The following is a 17,197-nucleotide window of genomic DNA, read 5'->3' as shown; positions in this document are numbered from 1 at the left end:
GGCTTTTTGTCTGTGGACTAACCTACTAAACTGGTCTCCCTGCCCCCAGCCACATGGCCTCAGGCCTTTTTCCTCGGTGCTGCTAGCCAGAGATTTTACGACTGGGATCTGAACATTCTCGTCCATTTTTTCAACCTCTCACTGGTTCCCCTTGGTCGTGGTCTACTAGATAAAGTTCAATTCCTCCGCATACTTTATAGGGAATTCTTATGATGTGGTCCCTGCTCAACCTTCTTTTATTGTAAGCCATTTTTCTAAGACAAGTTTATGCCACAGCTGAAATTCTGGACTATTTGCAATTACCCTCAAATATGCCTTGTTATTTTCACTCCATTATCTTTGTTCCTATGCCAGTTCTCCTGCGTAGAAAAGTATTCCTACCCTTCTTTGCCTTGTTTGTTCTTATTTATCTTATAAAGCTCAGCACAAATGCCTTCTTCCCTGCAGAGTTTCTTAACCCTGCTTTGTGCCAACTCTGAGCGCTCCACCTCTGGTATAGCGCTCACCTCATGTGCATGGATCTTCTGTCTTCCCTATTAGACACTGCGGGCATGCAACAAATGTTTAGCAAGCACCTTCCAGAACTGAGCTGGATACAAAGAGAAGCATCCCTACCTTTAAGGAGCTCACAGATTTCTGGAAAAGACACATTAGTAAACCAGCAAGAACAGCATATGATAAGAAGCAGAGCTGTGTCCTACAGGACAAATAAACTGATCCAGGTGGTAAAGAACTCTTCAAAGCAGGCAGAAGAGCATGCCTGAAGGCACAGAGCAGTGGAAGAATACAGCCCTGGGAAGTTATGAGTAAGGCAATCTGGCCCTGGTGACAAGTACATGTGTGGGACTGGAGGAGATACACCGCAAAGGGAGTGATGCATGCAGAAAACCATCCCAACCATGTCCCCAAGGCTATGGGGAACCACAGAAGGATTTGAGCTGGAGGGTAACATGGTCCTGTTCACAAAAGTACTTATCACTCTCACTGCCATGAGAAGAATGGATTGTTGAGTAAAGATAGAGGAGAAGATGGGTTAGTCATCATCCCCTGGAGCAACGTTGATTCCTCTGGCAAGTATGTGCTGCTTAGGCTCCCTATGTAGCACTGTACACAAAGAGAAAGTTAATTCTTCTGATTAAGGGTCTGCAAATCTTCCAGATATTCAGCATATGGGTAGTATAAAAATGTTAAAGACCATAATGAAAAAGTGCCAACTTACCAATTTCCCAGTAACACTCTGTCCACCTTCATTCAGCCAGAACCCAGGAACCATAGCTGAGAAATATGGGCCCCAGACGCCTGGTACAAAAATTGGATCTTTGCTAATCTGGAAAGAAAGGGACAATATATGTGAAAATGTTGATGTTCATGCCTACAAAGAGCCTTCTCCTCCCATCTGGTGTTTCTATGACCATGGGATTCAGCTTTTTTTTTTTTTTTTTTTTTTTTTACAGAGAGAGAGAGTCAGAGAGAGGGATAGATAGGGACAGACAGGAATGGAGAGAGATGAGAAGCATCAATCATTAGTTTTTCATTGCAACACCTTAGTTGTTCATTGATTGTTTTCTCATATGTGCCTTGACCGTGAGGCCAGAGCAGACCAAGTGACCCCTTGCTCTAGCCAGTGACCTTGGGTCCAAGCTGGTGAGCTTTGCTCAAACCAGATGAGCCCATGCTCAAGCTGGCGACCTCGAGGTCTTGAACCTGGGTCCCCGCGTCCCAGTCCGACGCTCTATCCACTATACCACCTCCCAGTCAGGTGAATTCAGCTTCTTATTAAACATTTTTTATGGTGGGGAAGTCACTCCCTCCAGAGAAGGGTATGGCTTTGTCTTTGGAAATATTTCTAATAAGTTAATTTAGAGGTCAGTACAGCAAAAGAGATCATTTTGGAAAGAAACTAATGAGACATTTCCTTACTAGCTCCCTCTCCATGGCAGAGGAATTAAAAAAATGGTCCCCATTTTCTTCCCATCCATGTATTCCCTCCTTTGCAATGTGACCTCATAGCTCCTCTCATGGAGAGGTAGGGTCCCCACCTCTTGACTCAGGACCAACTTGGTGACTTATTTTGACCAACAGAATGAGGCAGAGGGGACACTGCCAGTCTCCAGGCCTAACCCTCCTGAGGCCTGTGTGCTTGTCTGCTCCTCCTCTGGCTCCTCGACCTTTGCCACGAGAACATGCCCAGGCCAGCTTGCCAGGTGGAAAGCCTGCAACAGAGCTGAGTCAGCCCAGCTGTTGCCGGCGAGGCTCCGCATATATGAGAGAGCAGAAACAAGAGCAGCCAATCCTCCTCATCAGGCAGCAGCGAACAAGCCCAGATCACCAGAGTCGCCCAGCTGTCTGATTTCCGACCAAAAACACATCTTACTATAGGTCACTAAGGTGCTGTGTTTGTTTGTTACCTAGCATTTCTGAGGTCCTTCCATCAATGTTGACTAGTCACCCTACAGCACACCTTCTCTCTCTAGTTGGGACCACAGAGGTGAATCAGAGTTCCTGTCTTCAAGAAGCTGCCCGTCCAGAGGGAACTCCACCAGTGAACAGACAAGCCAAATACAGTGCGGCCCACGGGATGCAGAGACAAACATACAGTGTGGAGGGGCACCAGGAGCGAGGAGGGAAATGGGCCACAGGCGGCTTCCTAGAGAATGGGACAAAAGCTTAGACTTAGAGGATTCTGCCAGAAGAAGTGGAAAAGGCATTTTAGGTCAAGAAAACAGCTAGAACACAGCTATGTAGTTGTACTGAGTATTTAAGATGCCATAACTATTTTTTGTAGCAGAACAGGGAAGTCCTCTTTGGTGTTAGGAAAATATATCAAGAGATAAGCCAGGACTGCCAAGGACATGCCACACGTTCACTCCTCTGGAATAGCACATGCTTCCCGTCCATCCAGCAGGGATGATGTCATATTTATGGTTGTGGAAAGGTGTAGTTTGAGGGTGAGGAATAAAAGGGAGTGAGGCACACCAGTTTGACTCCTGCACGCCTTGAAGCTGGGCAGAGAATCTAGCCATTCATTTATTCTGCAAATATTTGTTCAGCCCTTCTTTTATGTTTGGTCCTATGCCAGGTCCTGGAGAAACAGAAATGAACTAACCATGCATAATTTCTTCCCTCATGAAATTTATAGTGCAGCATTTTAACACAGGGACAAACCATCTTTAAATGTCTTGACACCAACTATTCTGGTTCCCTTTTCACTAAACAGTAAGCCCTCGAATCAGAATAATTCCCAGCTCCCAAACAGCAAGCAGGTAAAGAATCTATGCAACATTGTCAACTTTAGATGTTGTCAAATAAAAAAGAATTTATAAAAAAGAGACATGTAACAACTAAAAAAAAAAATTAAGACAGTTCAGTTTACATTGACATACTGACTCCTTTCCTTACTGGTTCAACAGATGTTTCCTGAATTCCTGTTGTGACCCATGTCTGTGCCAGGCACTGGAAATAAATGATAAACAAAAGAGCAAGTCCCGGCCCTCCTGGAGCCTGCAGCACTGAGAGCGAGGCAGGGCAGGTGACCAACCATTTAGGTTTGGCCAGGATTCTCCTAGCTTTGGCACCGAAAGTCCAATGCCCTGGAAAACGCTTCAGTCCTAGGCAAACTGGGACATTCAATTCATCACCCTGAGATAGACATTAATCCAATCATAACACAAATGTGTTATAACAGACTGTGATAAGGAAATGAAGTAAAATCAAAAGTTACTCTAGAGCACATACATGAGGTACATGATCTTGTCTAGGGGTCAGGGAGGGCTTTTATAAAAAAGGTGATGCTTGCATTAAGATGTAAAAAATACATAGAAATTATTCAGGAGAGTGACAGTATGTGTGTGTATTTGTGTATTGGTGTGTGTGATATGAAGTGTTTCACCCAAAGAGAACACACACTTAATGGTTTTCAGTTTTATCACTTTGTCTTTGCCAGTGAAAATTTTATGATATGCCAACACTAGAAACTACTCCCTAAACTGCTTTGACAGGTGAATAAGACAGTCCATATTCACAACCACTTAGGATCCAGGGTTTGAAATGACAGGTAGATGGACAACTATCAAAATCAAATGATTTCTTTTTATGTCCCACACCTCTTCCCTCCCAAAACTCTTAACCCCATTTGATAGATAAGTCTCAGAGGCTGAATAAGTTGTGCATGTTCACACAGTTAGTAATTGGCTGAGGTAGGATTTGAACCCAGGCAGATGTTGGCCTCAAATCTTATGTGGGGTTTTTTTTTCAAATTGTATAAATACATTGCTTAGGAAGGCCGTGCACTGGGCACCCCCCCCAGCCCCAGTCTCAGTTTAAGCACGTTCCTGAGTCAGCTGCAGCAGAACTTCATTAGGACATTAGAAGATGGAGGCTCTGCTGCTCAGAACTGTCAGGTGCAGGCTCTGCCTGGCTCTGTCCAGGGCGGGTGCCCTGTTTGTGCTCAGGCCTTTGGAATGACATATGCTTCTCATCAGACATCCCAAGTGAAGCAAGGGAACAAAGGCACGGCGGTCTGCTCCCAGAGCACTTCCAAACGCTCCCGAGCCCCGTGCCCTCAGAGGAGTCGGGTCATCGCTTGTTTTGAGGGAGAAAGAGAAAGCACACTTGTATATTTATGTGTGCTTTAATCCTTTCCAATAAACCAAAATATTTAAAAAATATTTTTGTGAAAGCTGTTTCCATGCTGATGGCTATCTTGGCCTAGAGGCTGCTCTCTTACCCCGAAGGGCAGAGTTCATTTTACTCTGCTGATGACAGGTGTCCATACAGGACACTGACTTCCCAGCAACAACAAGTGTTGGCCCCTCCCCACCCTCACAGCTAAGATTGACTGGGTACTTCCTAAAGGCCTTACTATAAGCACATTACAGAAATTAAATCACTAAACCCTCACAAAAATCTTAATGGAAGATTCTATCATAACTCCTATTGTATAGATGTGTACACTGAGGCAGAGAGGTAAATAACATGCCCAAGATTATACAAATACAAAGTAGACAGGCATCACACTCTACAGGTTCTACATGTGGCTCTGCCAAAATATGGTCCTGTTCTTAGGCTACGGTTGGAATCCTTCACTTGCAGTTCAAGGGCAGAAAGCAAGAGCCATCAGCACCAACACAGCCTCACTCAAACTGAACAAACACGGCCTTGAATACAAGTAGGTTAGGGGATCTTCGTTTCCAAAAGGGCTTTTGATAAGCTTTCCCTGATAGAATTGTGAGGGGCCAAGGAGAGAGCATGGCTGAGTCCAGGTCCTATCTTGATTCTATTCTCTATTGCCATTCTAGCAGGGGACCTTACACAAGGCAAACCTTCTGGGCCTCAGCTTCCTCAATTCCAAAATGAAAGGAATATATAAATGTTGGAGGGCTTTTGTAAAGATTAAATAAGCTGTCACATATGAATCAGGTATCCTTGGTGTTAAATACCAAATAAATCTTAGTTCTCCTTGAAATGAGGCTTCTACGATGGGAGAGTTAGATGACTGGGTTGAATGGACCACATCCAAAAGTAATTGCAAACATCTAAGGAGGTCTCTAGATTCATCTTTGGTCCACTGAGTCAATATTCTTAAGAATGAAGTAGAAGAAGAGATAGAAGCAAAACTTACCATATTTTCAGATGGTATAAATTTGAAGGATTGTTTATTATGGGCATGTTCACATCAAAATTCAAAATTGTGGCCCTGGCCAGTTGGCTCAGTGGTAGAGCATTGGCCTGGTGTGCGGAAGTTTCGGGTTCGATTCCCGGCCAGGGCACACAGGAGAGGTGCCCATCTGCTTCTCCACCCCTCCCCCTCTCCTTCCTCTCTGTCTCTCTCTTCCCCTCCAGCAGCGAGGCTCCATTGGAGCAAAAGATGGCCTGGGTGCTGAGGATGGCTCCATGGCCTCTGCCTCAGGTGCTAGAGTGGCTCTGGTCACAACACAGCAACGCCCCAGATGGGCAGAGCATCGCCCCCTGATGGGCGTGCCGGGTGGATCCCGGTTGGGTGCATGCAGGAGTCTGTCTGACTGCCTCTCCGTTTCCAGCTTCAGAAAAATACAAAAAAAAAAAAAAAAAAATTCAAAATTGCTTCAAAGAACTAGAACACTGAGCAACAGATTATAAGAAGATAGTTAACATTTATAGTTAAAATTTGTACTTAAAAGGTAGTGGCACTATTCTCTTTCCTAATATTCTTTTACCTTTTTTTTTTTTCCTGAAGTTTCCTCAGTGCCCAGGCCATCTTTGCTCCAGTGGAGCCTTGGCCGCTGGAGAGGAAGAGAGAGACAGAGAGGAAGGAGAGGGGGAGGGGTGGAGAAGCAGATGGGCGCTTTCCTGTGTGCCCTGGCCGGGAATCGAACCCAGGACTCCCGCACACCAGGCCGACGCTCTACCATTGAGCCAACTGGCCAGAGCCCTAATATTCTTTTTCATGGATGTTGGTACATGGGTATTCAATTCATTATTGTTTAAACTGTATGCAAACATTTGATATATTCTTTAATTATGTGTGATATAAAGTTATTGAAATCCACAATGAAGTAAAACCTTTGGGTACACACTTTATGCCAGGCACAGAGATCAGCAACAAGGCTGTAAAAATAATAAGGAAATATAATAATAATAATAATAATAATAATAATAAAACAATGATAATGCAACATGACTCTTTCCTAAAGGAACTCCTAATCTGAATAGGCAGACATAAAAATTATGACAAAGTATGCTAAGTGTAAATTAAGATAGAAGAGGAGTATGGCAATATGGAGCCAGGCCTAGAAGTGGGAATAAATGTTTACTCGGGTAGAGAGGGAGGGACATCCCAGGCGGAGAGGACTGTGTGAGAGGCCCTGGCCAGGTAGCTCAGCTGGCTAAAGTGTTGTCCTGACACACCAAGGTTGCAGGTTCTAATGTGGTCAAGGCACATATAAGAATCAACCAACAGATGCATAAGTGAGTGGAACCACAAATCAGTGTCTCTCCCTTTCTCTCTCTCTAAAACTCAATCAATCAATACAATTCATTAAAAAAATAAAAAGGGCTGTGTGAGCAAAGCTCAGTGTCATGAAGCTAAATAAGCATTTTGAGTTTCATGAGGGTTTAGCTTAAAGTTCTGCAATTTACTTTAAATTAAAAAATCATATGGTTTGAAGGCTGAGTATATTTTCGCATCAACATACCCTACTGCTTGTCAAAAAAATCAACTTTGAAAAGCTGTGGCTGGGAAAAAGCATCTGTGAAACCACTCTCTAAGTCAGTCAATAGTAACATACAAATAAGAATAATAAGAAGAAATAGTATAATAGTAATTGCTAAAGTTATTGCAGGCTTGTAATTGTACCAAAGAAGCTTCTAGGCTCTTTGGAGACACTGTCACATTTACTACTCATGACAATCCAATAAGACAGGTCCTATTATTATACTTATTCCATAAATGAGAAAATCTAAGCAGAAGGAGTTCAAATAACTAGTAAATAGTACAGAAGAAATTTCAGGGTCTAAGCTATAAACTATCAACTTATCTCTCTCTCTAGTGTTTTTCAACCACTGGTCCACCAGAAATTTCATGCCGGTATGCTAGAGACTTCTGGTACTGGACTGTGTGGTTCAGTGGTTGAAAAACACGCCCCAGACCTTCTTCTCCTCATGTATAAAATCAGTAAAATTGGGCCAGAGATCTTTAATATCTTCTTTGTCTGAAAAATCTTCTAAGATGCCATGAAGTTGAGCCAGTCTACTTGAGGTGGTCAATCAGTGCTCATGGGTTCCGCTGTACTGGGTGGTCTCTTGGAGCTTTCTAAGTACCCACTGTGCTCTACTACCCCTCTGACCTATGGCCATGATTACTGCAGGATTTCTTGACTGTGACTTTCAATAGTTGTATTTAATGGCTACTATCTATAATATCTTACATTAGCTGAGTTGATAGTCAGCAAATATTTATTATATAAGCACTGAATTCAAACTGCTGTTTTAAACTTGAAAAGCGATAAAAAGATGAGCCTCCAAGCCACGTAAGAGATATAATCCTTGTTCTCCTTAAATTTACAGTCTAGTAGGAGCTGAGGGCACAGGAATGGGCTGGGGAGTAAAGCAGGCATCACAAATCACAAGTGACTTGTCAGTGCACCTGTGCACTCAGGCTTACAATTACCCCAAGAGTGTGCAGAGTCAAACCTCCGCAGCCATTTCCAGCTGAAGAGACAGGCGGGGAGGAGGCTCAGCAAACTGCCCGGGATCATCAGGATCAGGAGCGGTAGAGCAGGGATTAGAAGCCTCTCTCCATGTGCTCCTGCCTCTTTTCATGTCTGTGCCCAAGCTGGCTCCAAGCGTGGATGCCACTGGCTGAGTTTCACCTAAGGCTATGTTACTGTCAATGACTTTCCCTGCAGCGACAAAGCCCAGGCGCCTGCTCACACCTCTTTGGGGAGAGATGACTTGGCACAGAGCAGCGAGCAACTCCAGCACCATCAACTTCTGCCCCTCCCCCTCCCCATCAGCCGGAGGTTGGCCTAAGCCTCTGGCAGGGGCAGGAGGCAGGCTCCAGGCGCCAGTGGTCCTGGGAGGGAACAGGAGGTTTTGTTTTGAGTGCCTCCAGCCAGGTTGGGAATTTTAGAGGGTAGCCACAAGCCTGTGTGGGACCAAGTATTTCCGTGGTGGCTCATCTCTCCCTCCAAACGGACTGTGCTATCATCTTACTAGAAAAAACCATTTATACACATCCCAGCCAACTCCCAGCTCACTACACAATACAAAAAGAGAGCACAGAGAGTTCCATTTATGAATGGGGGCTCTAAGCATCCACCTCTATGTTTGCACTTCGCAGATTCAATTGTAATGAGTTATTTGCCTCTCCTACGAAACAGTAAGGAAACATGGCTTCTTATCTTAAAGGCAATAAACATAGTTTAGTAATATGAGCATAGACAGACCTTGGAGTCAGAGAAATCTGGGTTTCAATTCTGGGTAGGTCATTTATTAGTTTTTGAGTTTGAGACTCAGTTTCTTATCTATAAATGGCGGTCGTCTTATCTACCATAGAGTTTTGTATGAGCCCTAAGTGGTATAATATATACAAAGATCCTAGGACATAAATGCTCTCAAGAAATGTAAAACAACAGATAGTTTAATTTTACTCCTTTCTGGGACAGTGGAAAGATCTGGAGCCCAATGTCTTGGGCTCAGGTCTAGCCTCTACCTCTTATTAGCTCTGTCTCTTTGATAGGTTCTTCTTCCTCTTCCCTCCTGGATTCTCTGTTCTGTGTTTGTATCACTCACTGCATCTCCTGAGAGCAGTCTATCCACTCCCATGTGTGTAATAACAATCTTTATGCTGTTGAGTCCCAAATTTTTATCCCAAACTCAGGTCTTGCTCTTGAGTTCCATGTTGGACATTTGACCCGAACGGCTAACCATCAAGTCTAAAATAGAACTTGCCATTCTTCCTCCCAGGGCTACTCTTGTTTTGGGGTTCCAGTCTCAATGAATGGTACCCTCTTTACCTATGTTCCAGTATACCATTCTAGACTTTTTTTTATCTCTTTCCTCGGCCCATCATAGGTCACATATACGGCCACCTCTATTTTTCAGATATAAGCTGTTCTGTTTCTCCCCTTTGCCATATATTAGTCTAGCCCTTTATCACCTCTTGCTCGGATTATTATTATTATTATTTTATTTTTCCACTGCTTTGGGAGAGAGAATGAGAGAGAGAGAGAGAAAGAGAGAGAGAGAAGGGGAGAAGTGGGGGAAGGGAGAGAGAGAGAGAGAGAGAGGTATCAACTCACTGTTCACAGTTATTTCATTTATTTGTATATTCATTGATTACCTCTCATATGTGCCCTGACTAGGGGTTGAACCCATGACCTCTAGTATGCCATGTCAACACTTTAGCCACTGAGCAACCCAGCCAGGGCCTCTTGTTTGGATTATTACAATAGCAATTAAGTTGGTATACCTGCCTCAAAATTGTCCTCCATTCTAAACCCCCATAAGTACATCTCAGAGACTCCAACTTCCATACCTCCAGTACAATAATCTTCCTCATACACAAACTTAATTATATCATTTCCCCTACTTAAATCCTTTAGACATTCTCCATGACATATGAGATTGTTCTGATCTGGCTTTTGTCTATTTGTCTGGCCTAATCACACATGTTATCATTTCTCCATCCTTTTTCACTGCAACAAGCCCATCACAGCCTTGAATTTCTCCAAATGTGCCATTTTCTTTCTCATCCCCACATCTTCATAAATTCTCCTCTCTCTGTCTAAAAGGCATTCTCTCTCACCTTCCCCTGACTAACCCTCACATGTCCTTCAGCTCAAAATTACCTGTTCTGGGGAGCTTTTTCTAAACCCTGCCTTCAACCGCAATGCTGTGTTAGGCCTTCCCCTGCGTGTCCCCCGAACTCTCCGTACTTCCATACTGTAGGCTGTCGTAACTCATGTTAAGTGGGTAAGTATACATACCTATATCTTAAATACATATGTAATGTGTACTTAACATGTAACGTGTAGGAAATATCCTTTGTAAACTGAATCACCACACAAAATCAGGGCATAGCTAAAATTATCACTAACATAACAATGGCCATGACATTAACAGCAATACTAGAATATAACACATGTCCAATTACCTGTGAGTCGTAAGTGGTTAAAAAAGCTCAGAGTTGCCAAGTTTTCCTCTCCTTTTTTTGGAGGTTTTTGAAAGATTAAGAGTCCTCCAGTAAAGAGTCTGCCTTTCCTAGAAAACCATTCCCTTTATTTCAGTTTGAGCAAAACAAGAACACATAAACCTGTTCACAGAAACCTCCTGGGACTTAGCACTTTGACTGGCAGGGAGGGCACTGAGCAGGTCTGTTACCCAAATGAAGAGTCCTTGAATTTGGGACAGAGGGAGGCAGCCAGATATTGCCTGCATTGTCCTGAATTATTTTCAAAGTATTTTGGATTCCTCAAACCCTAAATTCCTCATTCTTCATCATTCTGAAACCCATATGTGATCCTAGTAGAAATACTGTAATCCATATGTTTCCATTCACTCGAACGCACCCAAAGATGTTTTGTAAGAAAGAATGGACAGCCAACAAAACTTTGAGGTCTTCCTAAAGTTTTCTCAAACGTTCTTTCCCCTGTGGACAAGAAGCTACACTTGGCCTTGGCCTTCTCTATGCCTGCCTCCTGTGGCACGTGCCTGCCTCCTGTGGGCTCAGACTGGCTTTCAGCTTTGACAGCTCCAAGAGCTCTATGACTCCAAAGATATAAAATAATATCTTGCATATTTTTCACAGCAAACAATCTGTGGTAAGTAAACAATTACCGGTCTCCTGTGCGAATTCTGTAAGGAAGGAGGGCCAGGTGGGGCAGGGGGAGGGAGGGAGCTGTGGGGGAGGAAGGGTGATCTGTCTGCTCAGTATTCACCAGGATGGACTCTTAGCCCCATTGCTCTGATGCCATGTCATGAGTTGGACCCCCAGAGTGAGAACCAGATCTTCTCTTCTGTTACAGCTCCCGGGAGTGAGCACAGTACCAGTTACTTACCAGTTCTCACACATGGCCCAGCCAATGCTCTTTTGATGCTGCACTGGCTGTTAGAAAAAGCAGCACCCTCTCACAGACTTTAGGGTTCACTGAAGCAGACACCTGGAGGCGGTCTCACAGCCGAGGCTGATCAGCAAGTGCAGACAAGGATGACACAGCCTTTTTCCTCACAACAAGCACACGGCAGCCTATGACACAGGGCCTCTGTCAGACATCGGACTTGTGCCTGCTAGTCACAGACACTTCTTCGTCTTGCCCTGCTCCTCATCAGTTGTCTGTCTCCCCTGTTGCGACTTTTTGCTTTGATACCAGTGTCTGGCCTCAGATTATCATCGCATAAATCTGACAACAGACTTAGAATTTCTGGTTTGACTTTTAACGTTCTGTCTGCACTCAATGTGTGGCCTGGGTCCTTGGTGAGTTCATCTGAAAAATAAGGCAGATAGGGCCTCGTTTTACAGATTTGTAAAGATGAAATGCGGCACAGTCTATTATAGGCCTTGGTGCAGTGCCTGGTACATTCAGTGACCCAGAAATACATAGCCTGTGTTAATATCATCATCTCCATACTGGCCAAGGCGAGCTTCTTCTTTATGGGCTGGAGTACACGTGGGAGTTTAATTTTAAAAAGTAAAATCGGACACCGTCTTGACCAGAATTCTACAGTGGAGCCCAGAGGTTGCACTGGCTGCAGGGAAGACAGCGAGGTAAGAATCGACACTAACATGCGTTAATTTCTCCTTGGGAGATCTGTCACTGGGAATAAAGGCAAGTGAGGGTTTACTCTGCTGGAAGCAGATTGTGTAAAGGCAAAGAGAACGTTGGCTGCTGTAAATCAGGGCATCTTTTCATAATGGTCAGGATTTCTGTGCATGTGCATCCATCACTGCCTTTTGGAAATGCTCCCCAAACAGAACCCACTCCTGCTTCCCAGGTTTAGCTCAGGGGAGTTTGGAACATATCCGTGCAAGTTGAGACCTGGTGAGACCTCATGTGCAGAACTCTCTATCCATTTCTGGCCTAATCAAAGGTGACAGAGCTGAACTGGCTGGAAGAAGAGAACTAAAAATTGTCCACAGACACTTGGGCAGCTCCCCTACTGAGAGACTGAAAAAGCGCTCTACGCTTAGAAGTGTATATCAGATGTCAGCCGCAGTGCTTAGGGTGAAGGGGTTTATTCCTTACATCTCCTCTATCACAAAGGAGACTAATGAGAGCATTAAAATATAGTGATGGTTGAATGGGGAAAAGTCAGAGAAGAGAGATAGAGAAACAGGATGTGAAACCCAACATTCTCTGGCTACCTACTGTGTTACCAGGGACAGCACACAAGTGGCACAAGAACCCCTTATCCAAGCAGACAGTTGACCATGGACCTCCTTCCTTCCTGCCATTTCTGGACTGCATGTCCATTGTGCCAGGGAGCCACTGCAATCAGCTGAAGTGACATGTGCTCTGAAGTCTTCTATCATCCCCACATGGGACACTTCCACACACAGTCTCCTTCCTAAGATGCTGGGCAAGCCTGTGTTACACCCAGTTTTTTTTTTGTTTGTTTTTTTTTTTGTATTTTTCTGAAGCTAGAAACGGGGAGAGACAGTCAGACAGACTCCCACATGCGCCCGACCGGGATCCACCCGGCACGCCCACCAGGGGCGAAGCTCTGCCCACCAGGGGGGCGATGCTCTGCCCCTCTGGGGCGTCGCTCTGCCGCGACCAGAGCCACTCCAGTGCCTGGGGCAGAGGCCAAGGAGCCATCCCCAGCGCCCGGGCCATCCCCGCTCCAATGGAGCCTTGGCTGCGGGAGGGGAAGAGAGAGACAGAGAGGAAGGGGGGGTGTGGAGAAGCAAATGGGCGCTTCTCCTATGTGCCCTGGCTGGGAATCGAACCCGGGTCCCCCGCACACCAGGCCGACGCTCCACCGCTGAGCCAACCAGCCAGGGCCGTTACACCCAGTTTTGACAGAGAAGGGAGCCAGGCTTCAGAGACATTAACTCAAGTTCCCAGTCTTATATACGGAGGGTTTATACCCAACTCTGACTCAAGTCCATACCTTTCCTAACACACGTTTTTAGAGAAAAAAGTTGTAAAAGGGAGAGGCCAGGACACAGGAGGCAGATAGCATCTTCTTTAACGTTGGCCTGGAGCCAGCTCAGCTCCTCCTGTGCCTTGGATGGAATATGTCCCTTACAAATTCAGTAGACACCTGGGATTTTCTAATATGAGAGAGAGAGAGAGAGAGGTTCCAGTGGTATTTCCCCCTCTTTTCCACATTAAATATTAGCTCTTTGAGAATGTCAAGCCTTATGTTAAAGAAAAAGAAACTACTTAAAATTTGTTTTCCTATTAAAATGAGTTCTTCTACAAGAGAAATGGCTTTGGACAGAGAGGCAAGGGGGCTAAGAGAAGAAAGGGCACTCAGAAAGAAAGCAGACTTGGGAGGGTTTGCCCTCTGCCTATACGCTTATAAAAGACCACGAAAATACTTAAGATATGTAAACACTGAAGAACAATCAGAAACAAATAAAAGGATGGCTTCAGACTAACAGTGTTCAGCTGTGGGCAATGGCCAGGAGGCAGTTTTTGTTATGAGCAGATCATCAGCCTGTGAAGCAGGCCTGGTTTTTAACCCTTGCTTAGGCTACCTAGCTCATGAGAATGTATCCAGGCCCATCTGGACTTCCTTAGAAAAAATGGGGGGAGGGAGGGAGAAAAAAGCAGTGATCTGTAAAATACATGACATGATGTAGGACAGGCTTACAGCTCTGTGAGCTGACTTAAATAGAGTTTAAGTCAGCTCACAGAGTGGTTTAAATAGAGTTTCTGTTATTAATCAGTAATGTATGTAGCTCACAATGTAACAAATGACAATTCTAATGGCATTTATTTATTTATTTATTTATTTATTTAAGGAGGCATTAAATAAACCCAGGGGAAAAAAGCAAGGGAAGGCAGCTAACATGAGCTAAGAACCTACTACATGCTGATTGGTTTAACTCACTCTTATGTTTACTCCTCATGATGATTCTACCATTATCTTCAGTTTACAGATAAAGAAACTGAAGCTGGAAAAGTTCAAAGCCATGTTTATGGTCACCCAGGTGCCAAGTGGTAGAACGGTGATTGGATCTGGGTCTGTTGGATTCTGAGGGCCATGCTCTTCCTGGCTGCCTCTTGGCTACTTGGGAACCATGAAAGCCAAATAAACACAAGAATGTCAATGGCAACAGCCCTTCCCAGATGTCTACCTTTAGCTGTGGGTTTACAGAGAGGGGCCCATGGGTGCCGACAAGGGTAAGGGCACTGTGTAAGGGTGTCATAATGCACAAAGCAAACCGGCCTCTGGAGATCAGTGTGTTTCTCTAGGGTCCTGCCTCCCCCCTCTCTCCACTCATCATGCAGCAATCAGAGAAACAGGATCAGATGAAACCAGCCGCCAGGGCCAGGCAGCCTGGCTTCCAGGATGTGTGAATTCCAGCAGAACTCTGTGTGTTGATACCCTCTGTGTGTGGTGTGGGCTTATTCACCACTGGCTCGGCAATTTGAGAATTTGGCTCTCACCTGAGGGACAGATGTCAGAGTTACGAGTAAGATCTATTTTTCCACCTCACTGGCCTGTTCTCGTAGGGTGGTAACGGAACACTCAGCCACGGTGGGAGGAAGTCCCCCTCCACGCCTGTCTCTGGGGCATTCGGAAATAGGTATATCGGTTCATGAGGCTGGGGGCGGGTGAGGCTGCTTCCCGGAAGTGGACTGGTGCCACAGAGAAAGGCTGGGAGCGGGTGAGACTGCTTCCCGGAAGTGGACTGGTGCCACGGAGAGAGGCTGGGGGTGGGTGAGACTGCTTCCCGGAAGTGGGCTGGTGCCACAGAGAGAGGCGTTAGGGTTTAGTTAAGTCAGAATTACGGCTCCACGCAGCAAGATAGGAGACCGTGGTGAATCTTGGCTTCTTCCCACATGAATGACAGACAAGAGTATTCACCATCCAGGATGTTTGGGAACATAAGACGTAGTATAGAGAAAGCCCTGACAGACTACCCACACACAATGACCAGCAAGAGAGAGATGATTATTTAACTTTCTGGACTCTTATTTTTTTAAGCCAGGAAATAGTTCATCTACACCAGTGGTTCTCAACCTTTCTAATGCCGTGACCCCCGCAATACAGTTCCTCATGCTGCGGTGACCCCAAACCAAAAAATAATTTTGGTGGCTACTTCATAGCTGTAATTTTGCTACAGTTATGATTCGGAATGTAAATACCTGATATGCATTATGTATTTTCCGATGGCTTTAGGCGACCTCATTGGGGTCGCGACCCACAGGCTGAGAACCGCTGATTTACACTTTTCTGAGTTCTGAGAGTAGACAAACATGGTTAATCCTGGTAAGGTATAGATAACACAGGTACCGGTAGAGGGTGGGGATGGATGGAGACATAGTAGGTTTTAGGTGGAAAAAATCTGGGTCTCATTTTTCATGTCCGACTGAGAGGATTGCTTGGATCTCAAATTGTGTTCCTAGTTGGTTGATGGTCAAAAAGATATGTTTAAATTGAGGTATTGCTGTTAGTTGAGGCTCTGCACTCCTTTCTTAAGACTTGACCTAATAGATGCCTTCAGGGTTTGGAGGCTATTACTGAGGTTATGCATGCGAGCACCTGGTGTGGTTTCTGGCTCAGAGTAGGCGCTTAACATGGAAAGGAGTGGAGGCCCCAGGAAGCATCTGGGTCTACTGAGAATCAAGTTTCTCCAGAACAGACCTACTTTACACATTTAATTGAGCACCTACTATGTATCAGGCCCTGGGGAAACAGAGATGAAAAATATCCTGTCCTTATCTTAGTTCTCAACTTGGTTAGAATGTCTGACAGTTAATGTGAGGATGGCAAGATAGTCTGATAAGCACCTCAATAAAGGGATAAATTCTTAGTATAAAATGGCTCGAAGAAGGTGTTATGGTTTAGCTAGAATGTAGAATATACAGTAATAATAACAAAAATCACAGAAATGTTGAATTGGCATATGCTGTGAGCAAAAGACTATTAATGGTGTCACTTGCACTATTCCGTGTAATAATTATTACAGGCATGTAAGGTAGATAGCTCTATCCCCCATTTTACAAATGAGAGAACTGAGGTGTAGAGGGGTTCTAAAACTTGCTCAAGGTCAGACAGGTATGGAGCAGGAGATACAAAGATAAAACATCAACCTGTGAGTAGAAGGGCAGGCAGTTGTCAGATCATATAGGTCCTTTCTATACATGCTAGGAAGTGGGAATTATTTTCTTGAAGGCAAAGGGGTAAATAATCCAAATTTCTGTTTTGGCTGCTTTGTAGCAGAAGTCCGCAAACCCACTGCTGCCCCCTCTCAAACACATTCAGGATTACTGGAGGCTGCACTTGCACAGCGGTTCCTTTGGTTTGTTTTGATCCACAACTGAGTGCATAATGAATGATAATCGTCTGTTATGTTGCCTGAAAGTTCTTATGGTCACAAACTACGTCAGTTTTCCACACAGAACCAGGCATCCCCTGGCCGTCAGAGCCTCCAAGCTCTGGCTCAACCTCATGGCGTATAACTATGTGTGGTTTCTCCTATTTTGCTAAGTCAACAGTTCCAGGCAGGAAAAAAGAGATTTTGCCTCAAATACAATTCTCC

The 17,197-nt window shown here is 44.7% G+C and overlaps 1 protein-coding gene across 8 annotated transcripts in view; it reads right to left on the bottom strand.

The window, feature by feature from the left end:
* FGGY (FGGY carbohydrate kinase domain containing) overlaps positions 1–17,197 on the bottom strand; it is a 450,547-nt gene that overhangs the window by 146,734 nt on the left and 286,616 nt on the right. For all 8 annotated transcript variants that reach the window (XM_066376414.1, XM_066376408.1, XM_066376413.1 and 5 more), the window contains one exon: positions 1,220–1,327. In XM_066376414.1, the coding sequence (XP_066232511.1) occupies positions 1,220–1,327 (108 nt within the window). The remainder of the gene's footprint in view (positions 1–1,219; positions 1,328–17,197) is intronic.

Source organism: Saccopteryx leptura, chromosome 3 (assembly GCF_036850995.1).
Source record: "Saccopteryx leptura isolate mSacLep1 chromosome 3, mSacLep1_pri_phased_curated, whole genome shotgun sequence".
In the NCBI taxonomy this organism is placed as follows: Eukaryota; Metazoa; Chordata; class Mammalia; order Chiroptera; family Emballonuridae; genus Saccopteryx; species Saccopteryx leptura.
This window is presented reverse-complemented; position numbering and strand designations above follow the sequence as displayed.